This window comes from Neofelis nebulosa, chromosome 7 (assembly GCF_028018385.1).
Source record: "Neofelis nebulosa isolate mNeoNeb1 chromosome 7, mNeoNeb1.pri, whole genome shotgun sequence".
Taxonomy (NCBI): domain Eukaryota; kingdom Metazoa; phylum Chordata; class Mammalia; order Carnivora; family Felidae; genus Neofelis; species Neofelis nebulosa.
In genome coordinates this window covers 119,543,353-119,567,129 of record NC_080788.1, presented here as the reverse complement: position 1 = coordinate 119,567,129, position 23,777 = coordinate 119,543,353, and the positions used below count along the sequence as shown (strand labels likewise).

The following is a 23,777-nucleotide window of genomic DNA, read 5'->3' as shown; positions in this document are numbered from 1 at the left end:
AATTGATAGACTATAGAGGACACTCTAAAATATGTATATATAAAATCATTAGAGACATACAAAAATTCAAACCATAAGAAAAAAATAAGAAAAAAAAGGAATTAAATCTGACAAAGAATCAAATTTGAGCTTCTTAAAATGAAAAATACTGTTACTGAGATTGTATTTGGTGGATAGATTCAATAGTGCATTAGACCTAGCTGAAAAGAGAATTGGTAAACTGGAAGGTAGATTTAATAAAGTTACCCAGAATGCAGCACAAGATGATAAAGAGAAAATATGAAAACGAGATGAGGAAACATGGATGAACAAATTAAAAAGGCCAGTAGAACTTCCAGGCCTAATGGGAGCTACAGGAGGAGAGAGGAAGATGAATTCATTTAAAGCAGTATTTGAATCCTCAGATTGAAGAAGCAAATAAGATAGATCAAATATAGTCTGATATATTTTTGTCCAATTGATTTTTGACAAGGGTGCAGAGTCCACTCAAGGGGGAAAGAATTGTCATCCATTGCATCCATTGGGACAACTGGATTTCACATTAAAAAAAAAAATTTTATGTTTATTTATTTCTGAGACAGAGACAGAGCATGAGTGGGGAGGGGCAGAGAGAGAGGGAGACACAGAATCAGAAGCAGGCTCCTGGCTCTGAGCTGTCAGCACAGAGCCCGACGCAGGGCTCGAACTCACAAACTGTGAGATCATGACCTGAGCCGAAGTCGGTCACTCAACCAACTGAGCCACCCAGGCGCCCTAGGATTTTCACATTTAAAAGAATGAAGTTAGAGCTCTACCTTAAACCATGTAAAAAATTAACTTACTGAATCAGTGACCTAAATATAAGAGTAATAACCATAAAATTCATAGAAGAAAGCACAGGGGTAAATCTTCATGATTTTAAATATGGTAACAGAGTCTTAAATAGGACATCAAGAGCATAAACAACAAAAGAAAAAATAGATATATTGAACTTCATCAAAATTTGAAAGTTTTGCACAAAGGATGTTTTCAAGAAAGTGAAAAGACAATATACAGAATAGGAGAAAATATTTGGAAATCATGTATTTGATAAAGGCTTAATACCTAGAATATAATGAGAACTCTTACAACTCAAAAATTTAAAGGCATACAACCCAGTTAGAAAATGAGCAAAGGAATGAAAATACAACAGTTCAAAACCTTTGGGGTGCAACAAAACTTTCCTAAGAAGGGAAGTGTATAGCAGTACAGGCCCACCTCAGGAAGCAAGAAAAATCTCAAATAAACAACCTAACCCTACACCTAAAGGAGCTAGAAAGAGAAGAACAAACAAAGCCTAAAGCCATCAGAAGGAAGGAAATAATAAAGATTAGAGCAAAAATATATAGAAACTAATAAAACAATAGAATAGATCAATGAAACCAGGAGCACTGGTTCTCTGAAAAAAATCAACAAAATTGATAAACCTTGAGAGAGAGGGAGAGAGATAATCCTGAGCAGGCTCTGCAGGGCTCAATCTCATCAACTGTGAGATCATGACCTGAGCCAAAATCAAGAGTTGGACACTTAAACAGCTGAGCCACCCAGGCACCCCCTCTAGCCAGACTTACCAAAAAGAAAAGAGAAAGGACCCAAATAAGTAAAATCACAAATGAGAGAGAAGAAATAACAACCAACACCACAGAAATAAAATTATAAGAGAATATTTTGAAAAACTATATGCCAACAAATTGGAAGACCTAGAAGAAATGTATTAACTCCTATAAACATATAAATTACCAGAACTGAAACAGAAAGTAAACTTGAACAAGCTGATAACCAGCAAAGAAATTGAATTAGTAATAAAAAAAAAAAACTCCTAACAAACAAAAGTCCAGGACCAGATGGCTTCACAGGTGAATTCTACCAAACATTTAAAGAAGAGTTAATACCTTTTCTTCTCAAACTATTCCAAAAAATAGAAAAGAAAGGAAATTCTCTAAATTCATTCAGTGAGGCCAGCATTACCCCAATACCAAAACCAGATAAAGACACCATTAAAAAAGAGAACTACAAGCCAATGTCCCTGATGAACATAGATGCAAAAATTTTCAATAAAATACTAGCAAACTGAATCCAACAATACATTAAAAATATTCAGCCTAATCAAGTGAGATTTTTTTTCCTCTAGGTTGCAAGTGTGGTTCAGTATTCGCAAATCAATCAACATGATATATCACATCAATAAGAGAAAGATAAAAAAGAGAGAGAAAGGTAAAAACTTTGATCATTCCCATAAATGCAGAAAAAGCATTTGACAAAGTACAACATCCATACATGATAACTACCTTCAACAAAGCAAGTTTAGAGGCAACATACCTCAGCATAAAAAAGGCCAAGTATCAAATATGGAAAACCCAGAGCTAGCATCATACTCAATGGTGAAAAACTGAGAACTTTTCTCCTACAGTCAGGAACAAGGCAGGGATGTGCACTCTCACACTTTTACTCAACATAGTGCTAAAAGTGATAGCCACAGTAATCAGACTACAAAAAGAAAAGGCATCCAAATTGGCAAGGAAGAAGTAAAACTTTCACTCTTTGCAGATGACATGATACTATATATAGAAATGCCTAAAGATTCCACTAAAAAACTACTAGAACTGATAAACAAATTCAGTAAAGTCGCAGGATAGAAAATCAGTGTACAGAAATCTGTTGCATTTCTGTACTCCAATAATGAAGCGGCAGGAAGAAAACCTAAGGAATCAGTCCTATTTATAGTTGCACCAAAAGCAATAGGATACCTAGGAATAAACCTAACTGAAGAGGTGAAAGACCTGTACTCTGAAAACTATAAAACACTGATGAAAGAAATTGAAGATGACACAAACAAATGGAAAGACATCCCATGCTCATAGGTTGGAATAACAAATATTGCTAAAATGTCTATACCACCCAAGGGAACCTATACATTTAATGGAATCCCTCTCAAAATACTAACAACTTTTTTCACAGAGCTTAGAACAAGCTATTCAAAAATCTGTATGGAACCACAGAAGACCCTGAATAGCCATAGCAACCTTATGAAAGAAAAAGCTGAAGGCATCACAATTCTGAACTTCAAGTTATATTACAAAGCTGTAGTAATCAATATACTATGGTACTGGCACAAAAATAGACACATAGATCAATGGAACAGAATAGAAGACCCAAGAATGAACCTACAACTATGTAGTCAATTAATCTTCAGCAAATCCAGAATGACTATCCAGTGGGGGAAAAGACAGTCTCTTCAACAAATGGTGTTGGGAAAACTGGACAGCTACCTGCAAAAGAATGAAACTGAACCACTTTCTTACACCATACACAACAACAAATTCAAAATGGATTAAAGACCTGAGTGTAAGATGTAAAATCATAAAAATCCTAGAAGAGAACACTGGCAGTAAATTTCTTTGACATTGACCATAGGATATTCTTTCTAGGTACGTCTCCTGAGGCGAGGGAAACAAAAGCAAAAGTGAACTGTTGGGACTACATCAAAATAAATGTCTTCTGCACAGCAAAGGAAACAATCAACAGAACTAAAAGGCAACCTATGGAATGGGAGAAGATATTTGTAAATAACATATCTGATAAAGGGTTAGTATCCAAAATCTAAAAAGAACTTCTAAAACTCAGCACCCCAAAAATGAATAATTAAAAATGGGCAGAAGAGATAGACATTTTTCCAAAGAAGACATACAGATGGCCAACAGACACATGAAAAGATGGTCAACCTCACTTATCATCAGGGAAATGCAAATCAAAACTACAGTGAGATAACACCTCACACCTGTCAGAATGGCTAAAATCAAGAACACAAGAAACAACAGGTGTTGGCAAGGATGTGAAGAAAAGGGAACCTTCTTGCACTGTTGGGAATGCAAACTAATGCAGTCACTCTGGAAAAGAGTGGAGATTCCTCAGGAAGTTAAAAATAGAATTACCCTACAATCCAGCAATTGCACTACTAGGTGTTTACCCAAAGAATGCAAAAATATTAGTTCGGAGAGATACACGTACTCTGGTGTTTATAGCAGTTTTATCTACAATATCTAAATTATGGAAACAGCCCACTGTTCATCGATTGACAAATGGATAAAGATGTGGTATATATATGCAATAGAATATTAGCCATAAAAACGAATAAGATCTTGCTATTTGCAAGGACGTGGATGGAGCTAGAGAGTAGTATTAATGCTAAGCAAAGTAAGTCAGAAAAAGGACAAATACCATATGATTTCACTCATGTGTAATTTAAAAAACAAATGAGCAAAGGGGAAAAAAAAGAGGCAGATGAAGAAACAGACTCTTAAATATAGAGAACAAGCTAATGGTTACCAGAAGGGAGGTGTGGGGGGGGGTGTTAAATAGGTGACAGAGATGAAAGAGTGTACTTGTTTGTGATGAGCACTGGGTGGTGTATAGAAATGTTCAATCACTATATTGTACATCTGAAACTAATATTACACTCCTAACTGGAATTTAAATAAAACTTAAAAAGTATATAAATAGGCCAAATTTTAAAAAATGAGCAAAGGTATGAATTGGTATTTCTCCAAAGAAGATATACAAATGGCTAATTAGCACACAAAAAGATACAGATACTCAGTATCATTAGTCATTAGGAGCATGCAAATCAAAATCACAAGATACTACTTGTTTAATACTAACTATTAAAGGATGGTATAATTTAAAAAATGATAGAAAATAAAGTGCTGATGAGCATGTAGGGAAATTGAACCCATCATACACTTTGATGGGAATGTTAAATGATGCAGTGCTATGGAATATACTTATTAATCTAGAAAGAAATGTACAAGAGTATATTTGAAGGCTACTATAAAACTTCAGAGACATAAAAGACTTGAATAAATAGTGTTAGATGGAATAGGTCAGTATTATAATGTCAGTTTTTCTCAAATTAACTAATGAACTTAAGGTGATCTTAATTAAAACACCAAAGTTTTTTTTGGACAGGAATTGAACAAAATTATTCCAAAGTTGATAACAAAGATTGAACATAGGAAATAACCAGGAAAATTCCATGGGAGAAAAATTAGTGAAAGTGACCATGCCAAACCATGTTAAAATGCATTCTTAAATTAACCGTAATGATCAAAATAGCATGTTATAGTGCCACAATAGAAAGACACAACAGTAGAACAAAATAGAAAGTCCAGGATAATGTAATTTAAAAAAATATATATTTGGCATTTTAAGTCAGTGATTAAGGGTAAAGAAACAAAAAGAACTTAATATATGTGACAAGGCACTAAGAATGAGATGCCAGAATTTGTTAAAATGTCAGAACAATGATGCAAATAGTTCAATTGCTAAGATTTTACTCTTTTCCACTGCTTTATTTTCTTTGGTTATTGACCACAAAATTAAAATTATGTTTTTGGACTTTGAAAAAGGCCAAATATCAACAGAAAATAAAGCAATCCTTTCTAGAGCTGAATTCAACCAAGGAGGTATTTAAAAGTCCATTCATCATTGTCTTCTAAGCTGAAAAATAGAGCTTTCCAGAATTTGAGTGTAATATACCTATCACTGTTGCATCTAACTGAATGATGAAAACAGTCTTCAGTGAGAGAGTACTTTATTATTTCTGAGTGTGAGTCAATCTGAATATCTAGAGCTAGTTCAGAGCCACCAAACATTTGACTTTTCTGATAGCCTATAATTTGGGGGTAAAATTGTTCTAACTTAGTAGAAAAAAGAGGTAAGCAAAGATGATAAATATGGAATCTGTCTTAAAGTTATCCTTTGTTGAGCCAGACAGAGGTACACATGAAAATTTGCTACCAGCATCCTTTCTTATTGATATGAAACACTATTATGTATTGTTTTTAATGTAGTAGTTTAGAAATTCTCTAAAATTTGAGGCCCTTGTTTGTATATACTGAGTATCCATAATGAATTCAGTGATGTTGAGTTTGAGAAAACATTACCACTGTTTCTCATCTATAAAACCAAAGAGTGGAACTAAATGTGGATCTAGATAGAAAGTGTTTAGAAAATAAAGTTTGTAGGCAAAATTTGTTGCATTTGACAATCTAAAATAGAATATGTAAAGATTTATCTTGTTGGATTTCATATTATTCAGATTTGGCCTAAGGTTAGACTCCTTCCGCTTAGAACTATATATAATACATCATTTGATTCACTAAAAAGTGAGGATTCTTCCTATTTATATAATGTTCACTCAAAATTATAGCTGTTAAAATTCTTCAGACATTTAATTATTTTGGTCTTAGGTAATGATCGTTATGATTGATGCCTCGAGTTACTTGAAGTCAAATAGTTTCCTAAATTGATTGTAATACACTGGTTTTATGCACTTATGCAGTATTGGAAAGATTTGAGTAAAAATGAAAAATTCCATACGTATGAGCATTATAAGATGGTTCGTGGTCAGGCTGCTTGGGTTTGAGTATTCACTAGCTAAGTGACCTTGGGCAAGTTACTTAAACTCTATGCCTGTGTTTCCCGGGGTTCTTGTTGTTCTGCTCTCCCATACGTTCCCACTATTTCACCTCTATGCAGGGCCAAATGGTGGGAGATATACAAAGGGGGAAAAAAGCAGAAAGGGTGTTGGTCCCATCTTCCTGGAATCACAGTTTCACTAACCAGGAGGAAAGTTCCCCTCCCTGAGAAGTGTGGCTCTTGCAAGTTTCCATTGCTGCCATCAGCACCACCACCACAGGATATTTTGGGGAGCTGGGATGTGAGACAACAAAGAATTAAGAGACATAAATAAAAGGGAGTATGATTCCTATACTCTCTCCTGATCTTAGAGCCACAGCTAGAGTGCTTTTCCCAGAGTTCTTTTTTATTTCCCTCAGAGTTCTTTCTTTGCCACAGCACTCACTTTTGGATTTCTGGCTGTGTTAAGTTCAAACTGGAAGCATCAAAAAAGAGAGGGAGGAAAAAAGGAGGAGGAGAATGGGAGGTAAACTCCCTGCCAGTTCAGAAGTACCTTAGGGTGCCTGGATGGTTCAGTCGGCTAGGCATCTTGAGAGTCTGGCTCTTGATTACAGCTCAGGTCATGATCTCACAGTTTTGTGAGTTCAAGCACTGCATCAGGCTCTGCGCTGATAGCATAGAGCCTGTGTGGGATTCTCTCTCTCCCTCTCTGCCCCTTCCCAGATCCATGCTTGCTCACTCATTCTCTCTCTCTCTCTCAAAATAAATAAATATTAAAAAATATATATCTAAGATCCTGGTATTCTTCTTGAATTTCTTTTCTACTCTTTACAAAAGAGACCTCAGATAGGTGCTCCATGCATTCTGTCCAGGTTTTATGGTTTCATTCAGCGGGTTGGACAGAGAAAAGTGGGTCTACTCAATGTTAACCCAGAACCAGACCATAAATTTCCTTTTAAAAGAGAGCACTTTCAGGGGCGCCAAGGAGGTTCTGTCGGTTGAGTGTCCAACTCTTGATTTTGGCTCAGATCGTGATCCCAGGGTTGTAGGAGCTCATGAGGCTCTGTGCTGAGCATGGAGACTGCTTAAGATTCCCTCTCTCTCCCTCCATCTCTCTCCCCTGCTTGCAAGGCTCGCACTCCCTCTCTCTCTCTCCCTCCCTCTCCCTCCCCTGCTTGCAAGGCTCACGCTCGCTCTCGCTCGCTCTCTCTCTCTCTCTCTGTCACAAAATAAATAAATACATAAATAAGAGTACTTTTGTAATATTCCCACCATCCCTTCTGTTTTCTCTTACCTATTCCCATGCTAAGGTACAGTTTGAATTACATTACTGTAACCTTGCAAAAAAAGCTTTATTAGCTCTCTATGGACTCTAGGATTAAAGAGAGACTCGGGGCCCATGGGTGGCTTAGTGGGTTAAGTGTCCAGCTCTTGATTTTGGCTGGGGTTGTGATCTCACGGTTTGTGTGAGTTCGAGCCCCACATCTGTCGGGCTTTGCGTTGACAGTGCAGAGCCTGCTTAGGATTCTCTTTCCCTCTCTCTACGCCTCCCTCACTCACACACACACTCTCTTTATCTCCAAATAAATAAACATTTGTAATAAATAAATAAATAAATAAATAAATAAATAAATAAATAAAAAGACACATTCCAGCATTAAAGTTCCCAGCTGTATATACCTCATGTTCTAGCCAAACAGGAATACTTGCAGATATATAGTTATGCTTTTCTACACCTATAACTTTTGTTAAATTCTCTTGGCCTGAAATAGTTTTCTAGCCTTTCAATTTTTGCCTCTTCAAATTCTACACATCTTATAAATATTTTTTTTTAATGTTTATTCATTTTTGAGAGAGACACAGGGACAGAGACAGAGCGTGAGTGGGGGAGGGGCAGAGAGAGAGGGAAACACAGAATCCCAAGCAGGCTCCTGGCTCTGAGCTGTCAGCACAGATCCCAGCTCAGGGCTCAAACTGACAAACCCCTCTACACATCTTTTAAAGCTTAAGTGTACTGCCCTCTTAAAATTTGTTTTTTAGTTCTCTGCCCTGCTCTTATATGCTTGCCATAAAAGGAATATGTGATCTCTTCATCCTTTGAGTAACTGTTCTTTTTATTTGTGCCTTTTTCAATATGTGTGTATACATATACATACATGTATTTATATATGTATACATACACAGTTGATTTTAGGATTATTTTTTGTGTTCAGAGACACAGTAACTGTGTCTAGCACAGGCTATTATATTCAGATCCGATAGATTTAGGTAACATTTAGTGCTTACCATGTACTTTTTCACTTCTCTATAACAGCTCTTTGAGACATTTATTCTAAATCTCATTTATATGAGGACACTGAGGGTTAGAAACATTATCTTAACTCTTCTATAGTAGTAGTTTCTTACGTGCAGAAATTTTGATATTCAATTTTCTACCAACTGATACTTACCATATAGTAACTACTCAATAAGCATAGCAATAACCCTAACTTTTTTCTTCTTTTCTACAGTACCTCGGCCATGTAGAAGTTGATGAGTCAAGAGGAATGCACATCTGTGAAGATGCTGTAAAAAGATTGAAAGCTGTATGTATTTGATGGTTGCCAGGGTTGATCTATACGCTGAAATATTTTTTTTAAAGATTTTGCTCAATAAATTTTAATGATTCGCTATCCAATAACAGTATTTCTCTTAAGGCAAAAGATGTGGGCTCTCTAATAAAGAGCATCTCATGTTGTCATCCAAAGATGTCAGTAATAAAGACCAATTTTGCCAATTTAGGCCAGACATTATCCAAAAGTTACTTTTGATTCAGAACCTAAATTAAACAAGTGGTATGAAATCTTACAGATGAATAATGTTCTAAAACCAAGAGAAAACTATTAGAGTTAGTGTCTTAACTGTGATAACTGGGTTTTAATTACTGATTTTAAATTTACTACAATAAACAGCTTTCCAGGAAAAAGTAGAAGATAGAGTTACCTGTGATGATGGCTAGTGAGGTTTACAGTTGGGGGGAGGGCTTATTATTTTGGCTACTACTCCCCAGTTTCCTTCTATATACTCCTTTAACATAAACAGTGTATTTCCCCTGCCTTTTGCACAAACTTGAGCATACTTGAAATGGAGAGGCCTTTTCCAGGATACATAATGTTTTCTTTGCCTATTATACCATAAAACAAATCCCAGGCACAGGCCTGTGTATTTAGTAAAAGGAGAGAATGGATTCCCAATTCATAAAGGTTTGCAGTAAAGTGTTAATATCATATTGTGGATAGATTTGAAGAATGTTTCATAAACTCTGACAATCCTCTTCGCAACCTTCCTTCTCTCCAACGGGTGGCCTTTTACCCTTTTGCTATGAAAGCATTAACCATTACTTTTGCATGCCCTGCCCTAGACAGCATTAAATACTTGTTGCTTTAGGTTTGCTGGTATGGTAGGCTGTCACAAGTCTGGCTACTAGTGAGTGCTTTTTTTTTTTCTCAATTTGCTTAATAATCAAAACTTTTCTACTTCTTGGTACATCTCATATGACCTCTCTTCTGTAATCCCTCAATATAAAAGATACAATAATAAAGAAGCAACCAACTTAGAGAGGTCTATTATATTTTGGAACAGATGTCTGTGAATCTATTGTAGAAGGGAAAGGAGAAAAATAACTGATTATAGTATGCAAAAAACTAAAAATAAACCAATATGTAGACACATGTACATATACACACACATACATAACATTTACCTCAGATTTTGGTCATTTAAATTCTTAAATGATTGAAGCCCTTCCTAGTATAATCATCATTAATGTTAAAGGGATTATATTCATCTATTATGATATGTGAAACTATAATTTATAGATTGGTCATGTCCACTTGAGTTTATTCTCCAGTTACATACAGCCTAAGTAATGTAATTTTCCAAGAAACATAAATTCAGTCTCTTCTTTAACAAAATAATTCTAAGTTCACTAGAAGAATAAGTTTAGCTTAGAGAATTTTTAAAGTAATGCAGTGATTTGCCCTACTAGTCATTAAAGAATATTTTAAGCATCATAATACTAATGATCGAAAACAATAGACAAATCAGTGAATAGACTACATAGACCTGAAGCAAACTACAAATAGTTATTAAATCTTATAACTTATATAACTTACACTTAGAAGGCTAGTCTTTTAATTCAGGGTGTGGCTTCATGTTCACTTTCTAAATAAGGGAAAACTAGGGATGGTTTCAGTTTGTACAGAATATATTAAGAAATGGTATTTAGTTTAATGAGCAGTGAATCCGCTTAAGTGTTTTTTTTGAGAGAGAGTGAGAGAGCTTGAGCAGGGGAGGGTCAGAGAGAGGGGGAGACACAGAATCTAAAGCAGGCTCCAGGCCTGGTCGATCCCAGGAGACTGTGAGATCATGACCTGAGTCGAAGTCGGATACTTAACTAACTGAGCCATCCAGGTGCTCCTTAAGTGTTTTTTTTAAGCCTACTTTTCATTAGAAACATCTCTTCATTATATACATAAGTTAATTGTGTAAAATACAAATGAATAAAAACAGTACATAAAATTTCTTGCAATCCCAGAGATGGCCATTATTCACCATCTAATTTTATTTTTGTTTTTATTTAAAGCTTATTTTTTTACTTGGAGAGAGAGAGAGAGAGAGAGAGAGAGAGAGAGAGAGAGAGAGCGCGCGCGCACAAGTGGGGTAGGAACAGAGAGAGAGGGAGGGAGGGAGAATCACAAGCAGGCCCTGCACTGCCAGTGCAGAGCCTGACACAGGGCTCGGACTGACAAACTGAACTATGAGATCATGACCTGAGCCAAAATCATCAGTTGGACGCTTAACCAACTGAGTCACCCAGGCGCCCCTTCACCAGCTAGTTTTAAAACTAATTTTTTTAGGAGCAACTGGCTGGCTCAGTCAGAAGAACACGTGACTCTTGATCTCGGTTGTGGGTTCAAGCCCCATGTTGAGTGTAGAAATTACTTAAAAGTATAAAGTTAATAAAAAAAACTAATTTTTTTAATCAAATGAAATTTTTACCTTTTTTTTAACCATGAAGATTATAAACTATAAACATGATTATTTGAGGTATGGGACTATTTAGTTAATAAAATTTAATGGGTTTTATTTTCATCAGAAATAGTAACCAAATTGCCATTTAAAAAATTATGCCTATGCCTGGAACAGTGTTTGGTACATAGTAGCCACTCAAAAAATATTTCTAGAATGAGTATACAGAAAACAATTAGGTCCTCAATATGTGGTCAAATCAAATCTCCTAACAATTATCATCACCATATGTTACATTTAGTGTTTTAAAGTTTATGAAACCCTTTTATGTATCTCTAAAATATCCTGATTTCCCTATGGTCGTTTATGACTAATACGAAGTTTTATATATGTCAGTTGCTTTTCTGGATATACTTAAACTTTTAAACTTTCAGGGGAAATTGACCACTTCTAAACTTTTCATTCAAGAAGTTCGTTAAAGTTTTTCAAACTAATGCTATCCAAGAGACTTGGGGCAAATGTTGTGTATAATTTCAGATAGGTAAACATGTATTTAAAAAATAAGATTGAATTTTTGGGTAATCGGGGTCAATTTTCTATTTATTATAAGTCAATAAAACTCCCCCTTACAAATATTCTTTCTAATTCTATACTGAGAGGCTTGCAGTAAGTTGGAATTCTTCAGGATGTTGTTCTTCTCAGACCATATTAGTTCACAAATATTTATGATTTTTCTGTTCTTTTCATAGTTTTACTGTGCAGAAATTTCTGGTTGCCTCCTGCCCCTTATCAAACATTCATCAAACATCTATAATCTGCTGTGCCAGATGCTTATATTGTACCAAAAGCTATGTCTCCTTCTTAGAGTTTCAAATAAATGGAAGTAAATGTAAAAGAAGATTAAAGAAGAAATATGTAACTAGTTTGAATGCCAGAGTTTTAAAATTTAAAGAATTATATAGCTCAGATATATCAGTTAAGTAGCAAAATAAACATCGTAAACTTATTACTTGGATGATACTTGAACTAAAAATGTGACATTCTAGAGCTTCTTAAATTTATAAATAATTGAGGAAGCTGGATAATTTGCAAGTATGGTTTCTATTTTTCCTCAATGTAGTCTCTTATAATTTAGGATTACTTTAATATCAACTAGAAGTTATATGCATAGTTAATATTCTCAAACAAAAAGACACTGTAACTAAACAAAATTGAATTTTCAAAATGCTTTTCAAGAGCATAAATATGTTTAAATTCTTTTTACTTTGTATGATAAAGTTAGTTAAAGGTATTTTTCTACTCATTTATTTTGTGACATGAGTGCACAAATTAGCTGCATTGGGACTTAGATTGTATAGGATAAATAATAGAAACAACTATTGGGGCGCCTGGGTGGTGCAGTCGGTTAAGCGTCCGACTTCAGCCAGGTCACGATCTCGCGGTCCGTGAGTTCGAGCCCCGCGTCAGGCTCTGGGCTGATGGCTCGGAGCCTGGAGCCTGTTTCCGATTCTGTGTCTCCCTCTCTCTCTGCCCCTCCCCCGTTCATGCTCTGTCTCTCTCTGTCCCAAAAAAAAAAAAAAAAAAAAAAAAAAGTTGAAAAATAAAAAAAAATTAAAAAATTAAAAAAATAAAAAAGAAACAACTATTGCCCATTTTCAGTGCCTTTAATGACATAGGCAGTTGCAGGATGAGTAGTAATGTCATTTATCAGTCTATTTTGTAAAAAGTGTATAGGGCCTTTGGTTATCTTGCTTGACAGTAGTTCAATACACTCTTCCTTTTAAAGTTCTTTTCTTCCCGTTGTCTCTGAATGTCTCTCCTTCTCTGTCTGGGTTTTAGACTAGTTTCATTATACTGACAGTTTCTAATATGTTGTTTTTTTTATTCACTATTTGATATATTTGCTTTAATATATGTTCTTGTTTTAGCAGGTAAAAGAATCATAACTTGTTTTAAAAAAACACTAATATTCTCTGATAGCTATCTTTTAATGCATTTGCACGTCAACTTTTTTTGTTAACATCTGAAGTCTTTTATGAAGAGGGCAAACTACATGTTTAACAAGAGCTTTCCTGGGAGCTAAATTAAATATTAACAGATCTCCTTCCCTCACCTCCCTAGCCCTCAAGAATGGTGAATCTTTTAACTTGGGCTGCATCTTTAAAAGCTGATGGTTACTCACAGTCTAACAAAACTAGGGTCACCAAACTTGGCAGTAGAAATAAACTTACTCTTATTACAATAACTACCTCAATTACTTCATTGTTTTTCCAGCTTAAGTTCAAAACATTTTTTTGGAAATATTTGATGCTGTTTGTGATTTTCAAAACTTAGGTAGAAAATAAACTATTCAGTGTTTGAGAGTAGTGAATGAGTTTATAAATTGTTTGAGAGAGCAAAATTTCAGTACATTTGTCTTTTTCTAGATACTTATCCAACATTAAACGCTGATTTTAAAAACGAAAAGCTTAAAGTATAGTTCAACCAGAGTTAGGAAATGTAAAGTTAAGACAGCTTGGGTTAGAACCCATCTACTTTGCATTCAAGTTCTGATTTTAAATGGTAGCCAGCTTTCAAAGTTGTACATGCTTAAAGATTGGTGCTGGGACCATAGTTAGATAGCTCTCTCTTATCTACATAGTTTCAGAGCTGTATACTTAGAACTGTCAATGCAAGTTTCTTTATTCTAAAACAGTAACATTTTAAAAGAAAACAAAACCCTATTTTTAAAATTTCTTTTGTGGTTCTTGTTTGGTTCTCAGATATATTTGTTTTTTCAGCTGCAATGAAAACATTAGCTTTGTGTTCTTTATAGCTGATTTATTCTCTTTTTGGAATAGAACGTATCTATTATTTCCCCTATGATTGTTGTGGAATTGATCAGCCCAGAAAAAACATACAAATTGACCCTAATGCATAAGTAAGGATTCTCTAAGTAACCTCTTGAACTCAGTAAGAAAGAGTTTGACAAGGATTCTTGCTGCATACTCATAATTTAATTTTATGTGTTGCATTTTTTATGTGGTTATTCAAATGTGGACTGTTTTTTTAATTCATGACTTCCACATAGTTGACCACTGATGTTTACATTGAAAAAAATGTATACGGAAATTGAAAAATGTATTTACTACTCACTATTAGGAAATTTAAAATGCAAATCTTGCCAAGCCAATATGTGTTCATCTTTTTCTCTGCTGCCAAATTTGGATAATCTCTGTTTCAAAAGTAAATACAGAATACTAAACTAACTAGTTGCTCTGCATGGATACACAGGTTCTGATTTCTTCTCACTCTTTTCATGGATTCTTGGGCCATATAGTATGTTTCCCTGCATTTTCATGCACCCTTCCTTTTTCCCTGTCACTCCTGGTATGGATAACTCTTTAAAACTCTCACTCCCTCCCCTTCTCCTACTTTGCCCTTTACCCAACTTCTGTATGTGCTTATTGGTGTGAAACCCTGGGACATTTAGCCCATACAATAATAGCGCTCGACTTGTCCCCCTGTTCCTCCAGGAAAGGAAGTTCTTCAAAGGCTTCTTTGGAAAAGTAAGTTTGATGCCACATTCGTGCTTGCTTTATAAGGAGTTACACCCCTAGTATAGCACTGACATTGGTTTCTTCATAATACAGGAATTGATTTGACTATAGAGGGAAATTAATAAATTGGAAACTTGCTATCTATGATGTTAACTGTGTGTCTATTGATACTAAAATCCAATAATTAAAGCAGATAAGTTAAAAGAGGATTATTTCCTCAAAGCTAGGTATTTAATTTGATCTTACAAAGCTGTTCATACTAGCATATTAGCTGGGTTTTTAGCAAGTGGGTTTTACTTAGTGCTCAATGTTGAGGGAGAAATGGGAAGAAAAACTAAGTTCGAGTGGAAATTGAATGTACACATTTTACATTCAGTGCTAATACTTTTATTTTCCAGTCTAAATCAAATTTCAGGTAAAGTGAGTGAAAGTACATAAACCTACATTTGGAGATTCTGTGATTTTTTTTTTTTTTTAAAACCTGGGCAGCTAATCTAAGAAAAATGATCTTAATTAGCAGTCTACCAAATATCTATCATTATGTGGGATATTCTTTCTGTACATGCTTTTCAAGTAATGATTATTTAATGTTCAGAGTTTCTTAAAATTAAGAATATATATACAAATAGCTAAATACATTTCTAACATTTTTGTGTCAAAGCTTATCATTGTTTACTTTTGAGTAAGTGCTACAAAATAATTCAGACTGAGACAGCATAAGAAAACACTACTGTCATTGGATAACTGACTATAAATTATAAAAAGTTAATGTGAATATAAAAATCCCATCACAATTTTTTTTTTTTACTAGGTGGTTTTGTTACCTTGGAAATTTGTTTTAAAGAACAAATAGTTTCCATTTCTTAAGTAAATATTTTAGTTGTAACTTGTTTTTACATGTTCATGTAGGTCACCTTTATACTATAAATTTGTCTATAAACAAATTTGAAGAGGTTGAATGGCTTGATTCAGTTTACTGCTGTGAATCTGAAATAGAAAGTCATATAATTTACCCACATATGTCACAATAAAATTTCTTAGTAGACATCTTGAGTTTGAGTTAAATTAACAAGTCTATATCTAGAAAGAACTAATCCTATAGATATCCGCATCATTACAGTTAACCCTGAACAATGCCAGGGATCAGGGCCTTCATCCCTCTCCGCAGTGGAAAATCCCTGTATGATATTTGACTCTCCATGAACTTAACTACAGTAGCCTATTGTTGACCTTACCGATAACATAAACAGTCCATCAACACATATATATTTTTTTAATGTTTATTTTTGTGAGAGAGACAGAGCACAAGTGGGGGAGGGGCAGAGAGAGAAGCAGACAGAAGATCTGAACATGCTCTGCACTGAGAGCAGAGAGCCCTAAGTGGAGCTCAAACTCAGGATCCATGAGATCATGACCTGAGCCAAAGTCAGATGCTTAACCAACTGCGCCACCCAGGCGCCCCATCAACACATATTTTGTATGTTATATGTATTATGTACTGTATTCTTATGATAAAGTAAGCGAGAGGAAGGAAAATGTTAATTAAGAAAATCTTGTGGTACCTGGGTAGTTCAGTGGATTAAGCGACTGACTTCAGCTTAGGTCATGACCTCACGGTTCATGAGTTCTAGCCCCACATTGGACTCTCTGCTCTTGGTGTGGAGCCCACTTTGCCCGCTTCGGATCCTCTGTCTCCCTCTCTCTGCCCTTCCTCCACTTGTGCTTGCTTACTCTTCCTCTCTCTCTCTCTCTCTCTCTCTCTCTCTCTCAAAAGTAAACATTAAAAAAATTTTTTTTAATCTTAAAAAATACATTTACAGTACTGTATTTATCAAATCTGTACATAAGTGGATTTACACAGTTCAGTATTCAAGGGTTAACTATATAAATAGGCATTATAATTGTTAAGGAAGTTTTTGTGGATATTTATTCTTTTCCAAATAGAATTTCTCAAAGCGATTTTACATCACCATAATTATTATACAATTTAAACTAGCTTCCAAGTGATCAGTTTTTAATATGTCGACTTAGTAAAACAACCTTGGGGCACCTAGGTGGCTCAGTTGGTTAAGCATCTTGATTTTGGCTCGGGTCATGAGCTCATGGTTTGTGGTTTGAGCCCTGCTTGGGTTTCTCTCTTTCTCAAATAAATAAACTTAAAAAAAAATAATAATAACCTTGTATAGACCTTGCATAGAAGGCTAGGTTATAGAAAATATTGATTTGGTTTATAGAGAAAACTTGTTAAAAGGTTATACAACATGCTGTTAGGGAACAAAGGTAGCTTTCAACTCAAAATCATCCCAAAGTGGCAATATTCATTGCTATATAGAATGGAGTCAGGGTGCACTTACAGTGTAGCTGAACTGGGTCACACTGTTGCATTTTGCACCATGATTATATGGCATGAGAAAGAAAATTAAGAATCATCTCAATCCTTAAAATAACCCTGAAATTATTATTCTCCCTGTTTTACAGTGAGGAAACTAAAGTTTATAGAGCTAGGTGTCCTGCCCAAATTCACAGATCTAATAAGTGGTAGAAGCTAGAATTTTGGACCCAGATAATTTGACTCCAAAGCCCACATTCTTAGTCACTATGCTATACAGTCACTCTGTTTTCTTATTATTTACAACCAAAGTTTTAAAGATTGAAGCTTGGGGTGCCTGGTTGGCTCAGTTGCTGAGTGTGTGGCTCTTAATCTCAGGGTGGTGGGTTAAAGCCCCGCACCGGGTATACAGATTACTGAAAAATAAAATCTTTAAAATAAAATAAAAAGATTTAACCTGAAAAGGTGCTAATAAATAGCTTCCTATAAACTTATTTCACTTTATGTTTTTTTGTTTATTTATTTATTTTGAGAGAGCGTGTAAGCAGGGGAGGGGCATAAAGAGAAGGAGAGAGAGAACCCAATCAGCCTCTGCACTGTCAGCGCAGAACCTGATGTGGGGCTAGAACCCACAAACGAGATCATGATCTGAGCCAAAATCAAGAGTCAGACTCTTACCTGACTGAACCACCCAGCCACCCCTCAACTCACTTTTTTTATTAAGGCTTTAAAGAGTTTTTTTCAGTGGTTCAAACCAACATTTTATTTATTTGGAGATGTTTATTTATTTTGAATTTGTTTTAATATTTATTTTGAGAGAGAGAGCTTGAGTGGGGAAGAGGCAGAGAGAGTCCTAAGCAGGCTCTGCACTGGCAGCACAGAGTCCAGCTTGGGGCTTGATCTCACAAATCATGAGATCATGACCTGAGCCGAAACCAAGAGTTGGACGCTTAACTGACTGAGCCACACGGGAGCCCCTTATTTGGAGATATTTAAATCATACTAGTGAGTTTTACTCTCACAGAATTTCCTTAAAAGACGCTCAGCAGATGGGCAGTAGGTGTTGTACAGAAGTGTGGAATCACTAAATTGTACATCTGAAGCTAATATTATACTATATGTTAACTAACTGGAATTTAAATAAAAACTTTTTTAAAAAGGAAAAAAAGATACTAAACAATCTCCTACTAGCATCTGTGAACCATTGTGACTGTCAGAATTCTTCTGTTATTGAAGGGAGAATTCTTTTTATGGCAGGACAATTTTATTCTAATGTACAATTTTTTATGTTATAGTAAGTCATTTAAAAATTATAAAAACCAACGGGGAAGAAGCATTACCCATAATCTCAGCAGGAATGTGCTTTTAAATGAAAAACTTTAATTTGGAGCCTTTTAAATCTTTCAAATTGCCATTATTCAACTCACTTGCGCACTAATCTACAAGAAATTGCCTGGCGGAAGAGACTTGGTTTGTCAAGTTTGCCAGGTCAATTGTGGCTTAATGAAAGCTGAAAATGAAGAATCTCATAGAACAGTATATGATAGGTAGGTTTTTTGTTTTTTGGGGTTGTTTTTGTTTTTTATTGCTTATTTACCTTTGAGAGAGATAGACACAGTATGAGCAAGGGAAGGGCAGAGAGAGAGGGAGACACAGAATCGGAAGCAGGCTCCAGTCTCTGAGCTGTCAGCACAGAGCCCGACACAGGGCCTGAACCCACAAAGTGTGAGATCATGACCTGAGCTGAAGTCGGACGCCTAACCGACTGAGCCACCCAGGCATCCTGGTAGGTTTTAGGGGGTTTTTTTGTTTGTTTTTTTTTTAATTAAAGTATAGTTCACATATATAACATGTTAGTTTCAGGTGTATAGTGATTTTATAGTTAATTACATTTTGAAACACTATGATAAAGGTAGTTATCTTCTGTAACCATACAATGCTACTACAATATTATTAACTATTGAGTTTTTAATCCAGTACAGTTTCTCATAAATTTTGACACTTTCTTAGCCTTCATGTCATGTATGGTTTAGTGGTCGAAGATAAAGAAAACAACAGTTAGGAAGAGGGATGTCCACCAAGCACATTTGCATAAAAGTAGGTAGATGAAAAGATTATTAGCCCTGAATCGGGATTTATAGATCATCGCCAGGAGGATTGCTTCCTCTTTTTCCTGAGTTGTTTCCTGAACCTGACCAATGGGTCACTTCCCTATTCCTGCATCACCAGTTAATGGAAGCAGTGTCTCCACAAGCTTTTGCAATAGGGAACAGATAAACCTGAGTCTGTTACTGTATTATTAGCTCATTGTAAGCTTATATGCCTCTTGGGTTTTTTTGTTTTGTTTTGTTTTGTTTTTTTGAGAAAGAACACAGGCACGTGTGGGAGAGGGGCAGAGAGGTAGACAGAGGATCTGAAGCAGGCTCTGCGCACACAGCAGAGAGTCCAATGTGGGACTCGAGGTCATGACCTGAGCCGAAGTCAGATGCTTAACCGACTGAACCACCAAGGCGCCCCAAGCTTACACACGTCTTTAGAAAGAAGGAGAAAAACCTTGAGAACCATTTGCCAAACTAGCTACATTAAATTGCTCACCATTGTTAGGAGAGCCAAGAATGTACTCAACTTTTTAGGATGTACTGCATACAGCTTCATTAGTGTATTTGGCCGTACCAAATAAATACTTGATTAACTCAAGTGATTACATGACACTTAACATTTGATTGAAAGGATTTTATAATTTTAATATATTTGAGGCACCCTCTGAGCTAGGTAAACTATATTCCCATTTTATGAGGAACTGATTGAATACAGAGATATGAAATGTTCTTAGGCCATTGTATTAGAAAAATTCCAGTCAGTCTACCTCCTGCGAGTCTCTCTTCTATGAATTTCCTTTACTACTCACATAAAGTATTCATTTCTGGTCCCCAAATATGTAGAGATTTTTTTTTCTCCCACACCAACCAATTTTTTGCAACCTCAGCTGGTTATTCCACACTTTAGCTCAGTTCTAACACTGTCTACCTGGAGATAGTGTCTGATCCCACACCTTAAGGGCTCAGTCCCACAAGACTTCCCCTACCCTACTTCCAATGCCAGTCACAAGTAGTAAGTCCCAACGTTACCTACAACTTCTGTACAGTTTGGCTAAAACCTGGAGGTTCCCACAATTCCCTCCTCTGGTTTAATTTGCTAGAACAGCTCATAGAATTTAGGGAAATACTTAATTATGTTTACTAGTTTATTAAAAGATACGATAAAAGAAACAGAAGAAGAGCTACACAGTGTGAGGTCTGGGAGGGTTCCGGGAGCTTCTGTCCCTGTGGAGATGGAGTGTGTCACTCTCCTAGTATGATGCATTTGCCAACCTGGACGCTGTCTGAACCTTGTACTATTGGGGTTTTATGGAGGCTTCCTCACATAGGCGTGATCAATTATTAATGATTTCTAACCCCTTTCCTTCCCTGGAGGATGGATCTGAGGTAAGGCTGAACAAGCTTCTCATCATGGCTTGTTCTTTCTGCTGATCAGCCCTTATCTAGGAGCCTACCCAAAGTTGCCTCATCGAACAGAAGATGCTCCTTATCAGTGTCCTTATCACTTAGGAATGTACAAGGGTTTTAGGAGTTCTGTGTCAGGGATGGAGTCACAGACCAAATATCAGAACAAGAGATGCTCACAGTGCTCTTATCACTTGGGAAATTAGGAAGTTACAAGGGTTGCAGAAGCTTTGTGCCCAGAACCAGGGGCAGAGACCAGTATATATTTTCCATTATCTCAAAGCGATTTGCTTATATTTATATAGAGCTTTATAGTTTGTGATATGCTTTGACCTAATTTCTTATTTACTGTTCACAACCACTCAGTGAATTAGGATAGTTCATGAAACTACATTTTACAACCAAGCTCAAAGAAGTCACCCAGTTAGTAGTAAAGAGCAGTGCCTACCCTGAAACCAAGGTTTTCTGAAACTTGGTGCAGACTTTTTCACCTACTCAATATTGATGTTTTCTCAGAAGTACGCTAGATAGCACAAGGGCCTGAATGTTTCCCACAAACATGCATTGTATGCCTTGCACAGTGTATAAATTTGAATTAGTTGCCAAAATGTCAAACATGAGAGTTTTCACATGAAACTTAGAATATCTTAAGAATCGGAAGATCTGGTAAAACAATGCTTTCTATGTGGCAGCAGTGGCTTGAGTTGAGTAGCCAGTGTACCCTTTGGTTGCCTATTTGCCATAATCCCTGCAACTCCCTAATGTCCTTGCACTCAGCCTGCTTCACTCATTTGTTATCTGCTTTTAACCCCGTAGATATTTGAGTTTATGAACTCCTCCTTGGGCTATTATGTCACTTTGAATTCGGAGAGGGGAGGGCACTTCTAACTGTGTAAAAATCACCAAAAATACTATATCTGTTCTTAGCAGATCCTGTTAATGTCCTGCCAAATATATTTTTTTCATGTTCTTTTGCTTTTTCAGTTGTTAAATGGCATAATTAGAAATGGTTGTCTTTTAGAGAATGCATGGTTGAAGAGTAATATGTGGTTATATTACTTTCAGTCCTAATTGTTGAGAGAAAACATTTTGTGGTATTAATGACTACTCTTAAAGTCAGTGTACTCAACATCTACATTCTATTTTAGATTTCCCAGATTTTCTCCTCTGTAACAAATCATACTTACTGCTTACCTTCATTCTGGATCCTTTTCTTTAAGAGAGAGGGAATATCTGCTGCCTCTTTCCTTGTCTTCCTGTTTTTTAAATTCCCATGCCCTTATGTAAATTTTACCTTCTTTTGTATTTTATTAGATGCACCTTTTATGATTTGGGTTTTTTTTTTCCCCTTTTGAAGTCCATTGTAACAAATTTCTGAAGGAAAAAAAAAGACAATCTCAAGAGTTATCAGAAGATTTCCAATTATCCTTGGTTTCATTATTTCCTATAACATGATCAACTAATATGTCAAACACTGACCTCTTCTAGATTACAAACAAATTCATCAACTTTTGGAGTCATCTTTTTAAATTTGTATTCATGAAAACACACTGTTTCTTGAGCTCAAATCACACTGTGTAAAACATACTAGGGAGTATGCTAGGCTATCTAGATATAAAGATGAGCAAGACAATCTTTTTTTTTTTTTTAAGCTCTTACTTTCTCATTTTTAGGTAACTATTTGACACTTCTTTTTTCCTTAAGCCTCCAGAATTTCTTACTCTGTTCTCTTTCAGCTGATGACCTTGCTTCTTACGTCACTGATAAAATAGAATCAATCAGAAGAAAACCCTAGCATGCGCTGGCACCGCATCTACTCACCTACCTACATCCATGCCCATATGCTCTGTTTTCCCTCCTATTCAGGAGATGAACTGTATGAGCTCCTCGCCGAGACCATCTCCTCCACTAGATTCTTATTATTCCAGTTCTTTATTACTCCAGCAATGCTCCCCACAGTCTTTTCCATATCAGTTTTTCTTTCTTATAGTGGATCAAAACAAATCATCTTTATTTAAAAAATGTTTCTTCTTGGTGCCTTCAGTTTCTGCTCTCCCTTCCTCTGTTAAACCTATTTAATCAGTCTTTTACCTTCACCACTCCACCAAAGCTGTTGTTGTCAAGTTTTTTTCTGTATCATTATTCTAAAGGTCCTACCTACCCCCTTACCCGACCTATCAGCAGATCTCTCATAGTCCATTCCTCCCCTGCTATAAAACACAGTTCATCTGGAGTTCAGGGATCCTGCTCTTGGTTTTCCCTCATATTGCTGCCTACTTCCCAGTCTGTGGACTCTTCTCTACCTACACCTCTCCCTTAATGATCTCATCCAGTGTCATGGATTTAAATACCATCTCTGTGCCAATGACTGAAATTTCTATCTTGACATTGCCTCTTGACTTCATAGTGGTGTTTCCATCATAGAAGCAATATAGCATAGGGGCTAGGGCACAGACTCTGAAGAGTCAGGTTCTTGCATTTAATCTTGGCTCAGCCACTTACTAGCTTTGTGACCTTGGGAAAGGTTCTTAACTATTCTGTATCTCAGTTTCCCCTGTATAAAAAAAATAATAATAATAATACCAACCTCATGTGATTATTGTGAAAATTAAATAAGTAAATATTAGCAAAGTGCACAAAACAGCCTGCAATAGTGGGCAATGTTAGGTATTGTTATCATCATCCTCATCATCATCATTAAACACTTTATATGAGGCATTTCATGCCGTGTCACAGACCTAATTCCTAATCTTTTCCTCCCAAACTACTTTCCCCTAATCTTCCCCATCTCACTATACAACAGCTCTGTACCTGTGCTCTGGCTAAAAATCCTGGATCTAATCTTTACTCCTCTCTTTCTGTTGTACCCTATATCTATTCCATCAACAGTTTCTGTCTCATTACCTCTGCGCTGCTGCCCTGATCCAAGCCATCTTCTCCTCTCACCTGAGTCATTGCAGT

At 35.9% G+C, this 23,777-nt stretch overlaps 1 protein-coding gene across 10 annotated transcripts in view; it reads left to right on the top strand.

The window, feature by feature from the left end:
• Positions 1-23,777, top strand: part of NUMB (NUMB endocytic adaptor protein) — a 206,550-nt gene that overhangs the window by 152,414 nt on the left and 30,359 nt on the right. For 7 of the 10 annotated variants that reach the window (XM_058739574.1, XM_058739577.1, XM_058739570.1 and 4 more), the window contains 2 exons: positions 8,946-9,020; positions 14,961-14,993. In XM_058739574.1, the coding sequence (XP_058595557.1) occupies positions 8,946-9,020; positions 14,961-14,993 (108 nt within the window). The remainder of the gene's footprint in view (positions 1-8,945; positions 9,021-14,960; positions 14,994-23,777) is intronic. The other 3 variants (XM_058739572.1, XM_058739571.1, XM_058739579.1) reach the window with 1 other exon arrangement.